Here is an 11,339-nt window from a genome sequence, read left to right as displayed (position 1 = left end):
ACTATTAATCTGACTCATATGTTATTTATCACAAGAAAAGAAGTATAAGATTATTTTTAGAATATTTCTTGTAAAAAACGATTTAGTTCACTAACTAATACTAATATCCGATTTTTTTAATTTAGAATTGTGACTCCAAACTCTATGTAAAATGCATATTATTGTTAAATTTTATGATATAATAAATCATGTAAGAACATTGCAAGTAAGTAACTTTTTAATTTAATTTAAACAAAAAAAGGCTAAGAACTCCAAAAATGTCTGGTTTTTGTACGAACATTAATTATGTTCCCATTTCTATGGCAATTGAATTTTTTGTACCACTTAGAGTACATAAAAAAATTAAAATGGTTTTACTTTTTACTAGGAATAGAGACATTATATATCGTGAGATTTTTTAATTTTCATACAATAAATAATTGTTGATGTATAAATCACATATCCATGCATGGTAATTAAGTCAGTACTTTTGTTTGTGGTAACTTTCTTTGGATCACGGAATTACAGAAATAACATTAGATCTTAGAGCAGGGAAGGGTTATAAGATTAGTAATTCATCTATATTATTTGACTAATATGTTTTCAACTTATATAATCTAATAAACAGCTAAAAAAGATTTTTGACTATTATTTGTTGATTTTTTATTTTTGTAAATAAGACCAGTACTATGAAGACTCCAACATATTGTGCTTATTTTTGTAGAAATGAAAAGATTTAAAATGAAAATACAAACACTTTATTCTTTTATTTTTTACATTTTTTTATTTCTTCTACTTATATACTAAATTTTTAAAAACTTGTGACATTTTTCAATTGTCTATACTTAGACATCTGCCTCGTTCCTTGAAAAAAAGCGAACATATAAGATGTCATTGGAGTGGAATCCTGCCTCAACTCTATCCAAATCACACTGATCTGGAGGGTCAAACGTCAACGTGGTTTCGCCTAGTTGACTTTTCTTGGTACCCTGAACGAATATCGATTTACCTCTGACCTAAAAGATAAAAACATTGCTTTAACTGACAAGTATTAACAGGTTAATGAGGAATGTAGTAAAAAATTGTCTTTTAACTCCAGAAAAATTTGTTAAAATATCTTTGTATTATAATCAGATAACATAGAAAAATATATTTGGGGCATAAACGTGCCAGCTCTGTTTTTTATCAAACAAATAGAAAAAATCGATCAGATTTTTTCTTCTAATCCTGCTTGTAACTTTTTTTGGGGTATCGTATTGCAAAAATAGCTTAAAAGAATTTGTCAGTTATTTGATTATCTACCAAAGAGTGTTATTGTTGGACCATCTACTACCTATTTCTTGCAAAGTGATTGTGCAAACAAGTGTGAAAATTTTTATTTAAAATTTAAAGTTTGCAACTTTATTAACATTTCTAATTTTTCAATGATTTTTATCTAACATTCGAAATGATGTCATGAAACGATTTATTACTTTGAAATTTAGCTTCTTTTAACCTAACAGCATTACTGGATCAAAGTTTAAAAGTGAGTTCTATTAAAGATACGAAGAACTTTAATGTTGGGGAAAAAGAAACTTTTATTTTAATTTTGACTTCAATGTTTAATATAGTTCAATTTGCAATACAAAATAATGACAACAACTCTGAGATCTTGTATTTTAGCAATTGGCAACCAATTTTACTTAATAAAAAACATTTTAGCATATTAAAAAAAATAACACTTTTAATTTTAACTTGTTTTTAACAATAGTTGTCAGGAAATGTGTGTTTATTATGATTGCCTAAAAATTGATTCGCTGTTGTAACTTAAAAAAAATTCTACTACTCCTACTACTTCTACTGCAAAATATTTTTTGTTTATTTCATGTAATCTAACAGTTTCTTTATACATTACCAATAAAGAAAAAGTACTAAACATAAACACTGTAATGTGCTTAACCTTTTTCGGACGGTAATTTATCGAAAGAATGGACGGAAAAGAGCATTTATTCAAGATGCTTTTCTGAACAGCGTATCTTTTTTAAGACCGTTACTTTTTGTTACCACTCTGTAGCCGCTTATTCTAAAAATAATTTTAAAACTAATGAATTAGGAATGTAAGGAAGGATGCAGAGAAAAATGTATTTTCAGAAAAAAATAAAAATTAAGTGTTTTTCTGTAAATACCTCACTGGTAAAAATTTTGCAAGTATAAATATGTAGCTGAATTTTTGCAAAACGCGTTGTTTTGCATATAAGACACGACCAATATACGAGACACTGTAGAAAAGACACTAAAGAAAAAAGTGTTATATGAATCGTAAATGAATTGAAAACATAGGAATAGATATTCATTAATCAATTAGAAAGGTGCTCTGCAAGAATATGCTAGTTGCCTATTTTTAAAATAAAAATATTTAAAAAAAAATAATTTTATCAAGTAAATTGTTTATTTATTTGATCTATATCCACACCAAATACATTAATGTTTGATAAATAAAAATATCTGTAAAAAATGACTTACAAACTGTAAGATAAGATGAAGTAATTGATTTTCCTATGTTCTGCCTGCTCACAGTAGAGTAGGTAAGAGCCGCGGTCACAAAATAGTATGACGCTGGGGGTTCCAAATCACTTTGATAACTGTGACTTTTTAAAAAATTTTTTTATTTTAGAATCGGTTAAAAGAAAAAGAGATAAAATTTATAAAATTAAAAATCTGTGGCATCATGTAGTGGAGAGGAAACCGGAAGTAAGTCATGAGAGGCGGGGTAAAGAGGAGAATCAAGCAAAATCCACTCTTGTCACGCTTTATCTCAAGGTCAAGAAAAAATTTTTGCAAGCCAATGTAATTTAAATGAATGGAAGCACTTTTTTGGTTGACATGCATTACACATAACTCTCACATCCATCTAAGCTCAGGTGCCACGATCAAATAACCAGTAGAAAACTGGTGGAAAATTTGAATATTAAAATCAATAAATAAATAGGAAAAGCTAGCAAGAGGTAGCAAGAGCAAGCAACCTATAAAAAATAGAGATAGCAACAGATAGCAAGAGCAAGCGACCTAAAAATAAACGTTCGCGAAGATTGAATGTAGGGACGTGTGTTGGCACTCTCAGATGGCTGCGTTAATATGATTTCGCAATGCTCATGTGCACTCACTGGTAGAAAAACAAAATGGGGAATTATTTTGTTAAATGATTTCGAGTGTCACCTACACACAACACGAGACTTGATAGTTCTCGAAAATGATCAAGTTTTTGGATGTGAGGACTTCTTTAGGCGTTTCTCGGTTGAGGACCAAAACGGTAGAAACGTACGTTCACACATACATACATACTTTTATATATATATATATATATATATATATATATATATATATATATATATACTAGTGGGACTTCGCCCCCTGCGCGTCAACCCCCTACTGTTCTCACTTAAAAGGAGAGCCCTTCAATTTTACCTGGGAGTGGGGAGAGGTTGATGCCCACAATTTTGTGACGAAGTAAGGTTTTTAATCTACATTGTTAAGCATTAGTTACATATTAATCAGTAAATTTTCACACCACGCAGAAGGTAGTATTGTGGTACGTTTAGAGTTTTTTTAGAACTCTCCGTTATTTTTAGAGAAAAAAGGTATACATCATTTTTTTATTAATTAAATTTTAAACAACGAAAACTTTCAATTACTCTAATCACATGTAAAACCTACTTCCTTTACTTCCTAACTTTGATATTCAATATATAATAATAATGATGATTTGCGCAATGACGCCCTATAACTCAACTATGACTTTAAATTTGTACACGTATATAATGTATACATGCACATTTTTATGTGTGTGTAACTAATGTACAGAATTACATATGGAACCATGAAAGTGTGCATGTATAATAACTGTTTGTGTATGTACTTTCTACTATTACTGTGCAAGTGTTTACATGTTTGCTTGCGCGTATATGTATAGAATATAGTAGTTAATATTAATTCTATATTAATTTTTAATTATCACTATATTGTTTCTTTAATTAAGTACATTATTAAGTGACTTTTGCATGTATGGCAGATCGATGCAGATAGCCGGTATTGATTAAACGGGTGTTTATAATATGGTGTGATCTCCAAATGTGACATAATATATTATTTTTCAAAGGATGCAAAGTAGAACAATAATAACATATTCCACACGTTCCTAAATGTGCAACGAATACCGTGCCACGCAAAAAAAGAGGCGTTGAGTTATATCAAGACATAACCGTAAATTTCAGTGTTATATGTTTCTCTACAAAATAAAGGTGGAAAACTTTGGGAAAAATTATAGCATATTTGCGAATTGATTAAAAATATGTTGGACATATTTTTTGTTTTTTACCCAACATTAACCTTAGAAATTATTTTAAAAAGTTCCAAAGCCTTTCATACATGATAAAATTACAGGTGAAACATAAATATACCGCCATAAATCGTGAAAAAAAAAATATTAAATTTATATGTATTTATGAACCTTGTATTTTACAGTATACATGTGATTCCTAAATACATGCGAGAACTTCGTTATTACTGGGGGACTTAGAGTCTTACACGCAGGTTTTTGACACTTAAACTAATGTAACATATATTACACAACATTAACTGTCTTCAGTGGAATAATTTGGCAAATGTAGTAGTTATCTTAATGCCGATAAAAAAAATTAACTAACATGACTATTATAGGTATAAAGTGAGGCTATATAAAGTTTTTTTGTAGTTATACTTTTATAGGCACGTTCTGCCCTACGGAGTAAGCTAACGATTTCAGATTCGTGACCTTGAGAAAAAGTGTAATGAAAGTGAATTTTGTTTGTTTCTCCCCCTTCTTTCCGCCCCTCATGACGTAGTTCCAGTTCTCCTATACCTTCTAATATATTATTGCACCACACTGCAACACACATTTTAAATTTCACTTATTTTTTTTTTTTCACTGATATCCCAAAAAAAAAAAAAAAAAAAAAAAACAGTTATTTAAAAGATCTCAATTCACAACCTCTCACATACTGGGCAAGCTTCGGATCAACTCTGCTGTGAGCAGGCTCGATACTTGAAACCTGATTACTTTGTTTTTTCTCACAGTTTTTAACTTCTAACAGTGTATAAAAAGATATTAATCTGAAAATTTTTTTTTTAAAACCAAGGAATGTGTTTTCCTTGAGGTACAACAAACTCCAGATAAAAAATAATTGTGGCTTGAGGTTAAGATATGAAAAAGGGATAAACAAGATTTATGGGGTTGTTTCTTCCTTAAATATGTATAGTTTTAGAGCTCGCGGTGGCTCAGTTGGCGAGGTCGTTGATTGGCATGCGGGAGACCGTGGTTCGATTTCCGGCCATAGTACGACTTTTCCGGGCAAGTACCTCTGTGATTTCTTACATGTGCTTTTTGACTACGCAATGCTCCTCGAAGAGGGTTGAGGCGACCTTCTCGCAGCAAAATTTGCCTATTTCCCCCCTACCCCCCTTTCAGCAATGAGAGACCTCCCATCCCTCTTTCCTTCCTTCTCCAAAGTGTTAAGTGCTTATAGTAGTGCCCTTACTAAAGGAGCCGGACGTAGAGCACTCTAATACATAAAAAAAAAAAAAAAAAAAAAAAATGTATAGTTTTGATAAAGCCTGAAATAAAAATATAGAGTTGTTGATTTTTCCATGGCATAGGATCCCCAAGTTCATAATGCAAACAACATTTTTTCGCATTCTAAAAATCCAACAAAAATTTAATTTAATTCTTGGATGCTGTACAAGTTGTGAGACCTAATCTGGGCAGGCCCCTGATCTACTTAGCTGTAAGCGGGCCCGATAATTAAAACCCAACTACTTCATTTTTTCTTACAGTTCATAATTTATTTTTGATGTAAATTTTTATTTTTTGTGTATTTATTCATTTAGTTTCAATAGACAGGAAATAGATAGGTTATTTGATAAAATAAATTATTTTTGGTACATGTTTTTCTCAAAAATTCAGAAAAAAGTATATAAATCAGCAGACAAGCTTTTATATGTATTAATGAACATTTTTTTATGTTTCATTAATTTGTTACTTTTAAGATTAATGTAATTATTATTGTTTGTACATTTTTACATTTTCCAGAATTTTTATATTTAAAAAAAAAGAACTTCCGTACTGTATAAATACAGTAATTATTGTTTATTGCGTTTTCTTCATTGACAAGTTTTCATTAGTGATTGAGAACAAAAGTCAGGAAGGTGGGAGAAGCACGAATATATGCAAAAACGCTGAGAATAATTATTTTTTATCATACTGCGCCGAAAAAAGGACCTTTCGTCCCGCTTTGCAGGACCAAAATCCGTTCTCTCGACGCAGAATTAATGAAAATTAGAATACACACCACGTTCGGAGGTTAAGAAATGTCCTAGATTTCACGTTATCAACCCTCAGTTCTGTCTCGGGCGTTAACTCACATATAATCTTCGACATTTTTAACCTTCCCTAATAGGTGCGTAATATTTTATTTCTTATATAGAATGAGTTTACATACGAGCTTTTACGCATACTTGACCTCTTTTTTTTTGTTTTATTAAAAGAAGAAAAAAGAGTTATAGATCCACTTAAAAATGAATCGGATTTATTTAAATGTAATTTTTCACACAAACAAAACTTCCGTTGTTCATACAGATTTCAAAAATATAATTTTATATGATTTTTTCATAAGGGTACATGTTGGATTGCAAAATTTTAAAATTAAACATGTGAAAGATGGTATGATTGATCGATCTGTAATTTTTTTTGGGTATTTCTTATGGTGTTTTAAGTATACTTTTGATACTTTAATAATATTTGTCTAAAATCCTATGTGTGATGAACATCCTAAAGAAACATTATTCACTGGCATTTACTACCTTGCTATCAAAGAAAGTGGTACTACATGATGGTTTGTCTTATTTTCTGAGTTACAGTAATATTTTAGATACTAAAAATGAAAAAGGAATAAGTATGTAAGCATATATGATAAATGTTAGCGTGACGTTACAAATGTAATCAGCGTAGGCAGTAGAAAGTAGTTTCGAAATCACCGGAAGATTCTATGAAATCCTACAGTCTTGTACTGGCCAGTCTCTATATTGTTTATATTGTATTGTACGATAATATGTTGTTTATAATGTCCACTCATTAAGTATTAAAATATTAATTATAACCATACTCAATCAACACAGGTATACTTATTTATACGATATTTGCACCACGATTGTTTACAATGTAGTTTCGTAAAAGGTATACTTATATTTATAATTATATTATCTGCCATATGATTTTACAGAAAAATAACTTGAAACTTGAGTACCCAAGCACTCACTGTCCACTGATTTTTTTCTATACAAGTACTAAGTATATGTAGTCATACATGGAATCTTAATTAACGAGCGCGCAGTGGCTCAGTCAGCCAGGTTGTGGAATGGATCAAGGCCCGTGCGACTTTTCAGGCAAGGACCTCTGTGATTTTTCGGCACGACTGATACTCAGGAGTGCTTTATATTATTGCCAGAGCGAAAAGTGTAATTACTTTTAAAACTTATTGTTTTTGTGTAAAATAATGTTTTAGTTAAGAAAAAATTGCGATCGCGGACCTCAGCGTCAGGGGTGTATGTATATATGTATGGGCGTAATAAAGTTTTTTGATTAACTTATGCAGTTTTTATTGGATTGGGCTGAAATTTGACAAATAGCTTCGTCTTTTATGTCTTACGTGATGGCTTAAGATCCCTAAGGTTTTCTCTTTTGAAAAAAAATGGCAGTCGTTTTGAGATGGTATTTTCAGTAAAAAAAAATAGTTTTTTAACTATAACTTTAAAACATGATATTTTTAAGATTCAATGTAAACCACAAAACTGTAGCTATATTTTAAATACAACTTTTTTGTATTCCAAATTTTCGTCCAGGATGTAACCCAAACATTCTGTGAGCCAAAAAGTGCTCCAAAATCACAAAAACGTAGTTATATCTTATTTAACTTATTTGTTGTGTACTTTAAATTATGATATTGAACAAAAAAGTTGTGGATTTTATTGAAATACAACTTTTTTGCGTAAAACATATTTACCTAGGATGTACCACACGAGGTAACACTTACGTTACAAGGGCTAAAAGTGCTTGTAAAATAAAGAAAAAGTCGTTTTCCCCTATTAAAAATTTTTGTTTTGCACAAGAAGTAATACAGTAAACATGATGGTTGAAGGTCTCGTCGAAATACAACTTTTTTGTATCATCACATTTAGTAATGATGTTAAATTTGGGCTATAAATCACAAAAATGCCAAAAATTGCAGAGTTATCGTTTTCCTCAACCTAACTTACTTGTGTTTTTTTTTATTAACATTTTAGATTATAAAATGACCGTTAAACTTATAGATCTTAAAAAGTATAACTTTTTTGTAACGAAAATTTATATCTGTAGGATATAATTAACGCCATAAATCGCAAGAAACGATAAAATACTAGCTTTTTCAGAATAAATACAAATAAGGTCGATAATTATTATGTTCTAAGGCTTTTTTTCTTTATATCATGTAGGAATATATACATTTTTTAACCAACCCTACACCAAACAGTACCAATTTTTTATACAGTGTGGTAAAAACAGTAATATATATTTCCTCGTATCAGTCAGTCGTGTCTTTAATTTAAAAATGCAGTTTTTGCATAAGCTTAGTCGCTTGTTCACATGTTTTTTTTTTTTTACCGCACAATGCTCCTTGGGGAGCGTTGAGGCAACCTTCTCGCAGCAAAAATTGCCTTATGTCTTCCTACCACCCTCCAGTAATAAAAGGCCTCCCATCCCTTTCCTTATTCCTTTCACAAGCCCTAAATGTCCACAGTAGTAACTTCATAAAAGGACAAGTTTTGTGCTAGCTCTGGTTGGATACGCACCAGGTGCGAACCCTATTTCCTCTACCGAGAGCACACCCAACCCTCAAAGTAGCCCAGGATAACAAAATTAGTTTTATATAATCTTAACAGTACCGATTGAGAGAGAATCGAATGATTAACAAAGTATTCTCAGCTATTTTTGCAATGTGATGACTCAAAAAAAATTATAAATAAAATTCGAAGAAATAAATTGGTCAATTTTAACTACTTATTAAATAATAAAAAACGCTAGAACGGTTATGCCATAATATAATTTTTTTTTTTTTGTGTTTCTATCATAATAGGAAAAATTTTAACAATTTATGTCGCAGTCACACAAATTTCTTATTGAACATTTTTTGTGATTTCATTCACCTGCCTAATAGTTTTTTGATGACATCAACTTCAGGCACATAAATCACACTCTATTATAAGAAATTCGACGGTTTGATATTTTTTCTATCCCGAAAAAAAAAACATCCTTAGAGTCTGTTTGATTTCAATTTTATAATATTACATGCAACGCAAAAAATTCTTTAAACATAAGTAACCAGAAAGACAAAAAAAAAATTTTTGATACTTACAAAGACCTTTATCGTCTCCTTGTCGAATTCCGTGCAATCAAACTCCTTCCGATAAGACTCCTATTACAAAAACACAATTTTGTAAAATTTTGAAGAAAAATCTTATACAAGTTAATGTTTGTTACTGCAGTTTTCAAATGACCATACCTTGTCACTTTTAGGTAAAGGGCGAGAATCTTTGCTGTGTTTTAGATCCAACTGCCTCGACTCTTCAGTAGAGTTGCTAAGAGACAAGGTTGAACGAGCCTCGTGGCCAGAGTTAAAGTAGCCGAACGATCCACACTCTTCTTCGACTCTGCAATGAAACGCCCACCTCTCTTTCTCCACCTCATCATGGAGTTTATCGGACATTTTGCTACAACTACTACAATATAACTGCGTAGGTGCTAGATGACAAGTCTCACGAGCAACTGACGAACAACATAATGGCTTCTAGTTTGCTGCTGTACGCGTAGCGTTCATGACATCACTAACGTTTATAATTGATACCTGTTATCTTGCCTACTCAAAATTACCAAGGTTCACTTTGTTAATGACACCTGCTAGTGTGAGCTTAGGTATGTTCTTTGTTCTAGAAAAATGTCTAGTAAAACTGTCTCCTTATTTTTGCTGTTGAACAAAACTTCTTTTTTTCAAGACAAAGACTTAAACGACCTTACTAGATTTCATACCTTTAATAATTACTGTTGAAAAATCAGTGGATAACAAACTTACACGGAATTACTTAAATAGAGATCAATAGAAAAGTTATAAAAGTAATGTAACAGATACTTCTTCAATGGACATCATATTACAAAAGACAAAGCTTGATGATCAGCTTGCGGTGGTAAAGCTGCTTCCCAAGGTAAAACCAAGTAAACAGCTGGAGCAGGTTATGAAGTGACGTTCCGTGTGATCTCTACCTTCCATTTTTTTTACTAGTTTGGCTGAAATTTCGTGGTTCATAAGCCATCACATAGTAGTAAGCTATAGTGTTAAGTATGGGGATAGGTTATATTTGGGGCAGAACAACATAATTTTATTAAAAATCCTTTAAATTTTAATAGTAACTATTATTTGAAGAATATTTCTGTAAATCAATAGCATTTAAAGATATATAAGTTAATATAATTATTTATTAGACTCCTGGGCATTGTCTGCTGTAGAACTCATATGTTTGATTTTTTTAAGATTTTCCAATAGTCATTTAATTCTATATTTAGACTAAGATTAAAAATTTACTACGTAGCATATTACCGAGAGAGATGGCATGCGTCACACGACAAATTTATAGTCATACCAGAGTTGGACGCGTGCTTTTCACTTAAAATTTTTCTAACAATCTGAAAAAAATTAATAAACGCAGCATAAGTAAGTTCTTAATACTTATGCACTACTGATGCTCTCTCTCTATTCCTTTCTTAAGTACAGAGAAGTACGGAACAGGCAATTTTTTCTTCTGACCCCTCTATACGCGATGTAGGTGTCACGTCGATACGAAAGAAACAATGGCTTTTATTTCTATACACTGCCACCGAAACTTGAATTTTTGGATGAGGTAGTAAGAAAATTCGTTTTTACTACCGTTTCCGGCAACGATTCGTCGACTAAAAGACTTTGTATAGCAAGCCACTATTAAACCAAGTCAGTCATTAACTGGCAGATCTCACGAGTTCATTGCATGGCTAGGAACCCCCGCAAACGATGACCCTATATTATTCTCTTAACTCTAAGTATTCAATCGGGAACCACCAATTTGCGCTTTCAGGTCTGAACTGGGCGAATGCAACAGCTATAGAGGGAAAACAGACGTTAGGAAACGGCACAGTCTCCAACGGGCTAGCATCACAAACCAATTTTTCTACCTTAGATCACCAAAACGACTAAGTCTGCAAAAAAAGTAAATTGTAGACACCAACG

The 11,339-nt window shown here is 31.4% G+C and overlaps 1 protein-coding gene across 1 annotated transcript; it reads right to left on the bottom strand.

The window, feature by feature from the left end:
- Positions 1 to 738: 738 nt before the first annotated feature.
- On the bottom strand, positions 739 to 9,901 carry LOC149375205 (uncharacterized). The gene is made up of 3 exons (XM_089590063.1): positions 9,588 to 9,901; positions 9,441 to 9,500; positions 739 to 995 (listed from the first exon to the last, which is right to left on the bottom strand). The coding sequence occupies exons 1-3, from the start codon at positions 9,789 to 9,791 to the stop codon at positions 825 to 827; spliced, it is 435 nt and encodes a 144-aa protein (XP_089446189.1). The 5' UTR covers positions 9,792 to 9,901; the 3' UTR covers positions 739 to 824.
- Positions 9,902 to 11,339: the final 1,438 nt, after the last annotated feature.

This window comes from Copidosoma floridanum, unplaced genomic scaffold, assembly GCF_036245765.1.
Source record: "Copidosoma floridanum isolate Cflo_tuat_1 unplaced genomic scaffold, Cflo_Japanese_pri ptg000011l, whole genome shotgun sequence".
Classification (NCBI taxonomy): Eukaryota; Metazoa; Arthropoda; class Insecta; order Hymenoptera; family Encyrtidae; genus Copidosoma; species Copidosoma floridanum.
The sequence above is the reverse complement of the archived record's forward strand: the minus strand, read 5'-3'. Positions and strand labels throughout refer to the sequence as shown.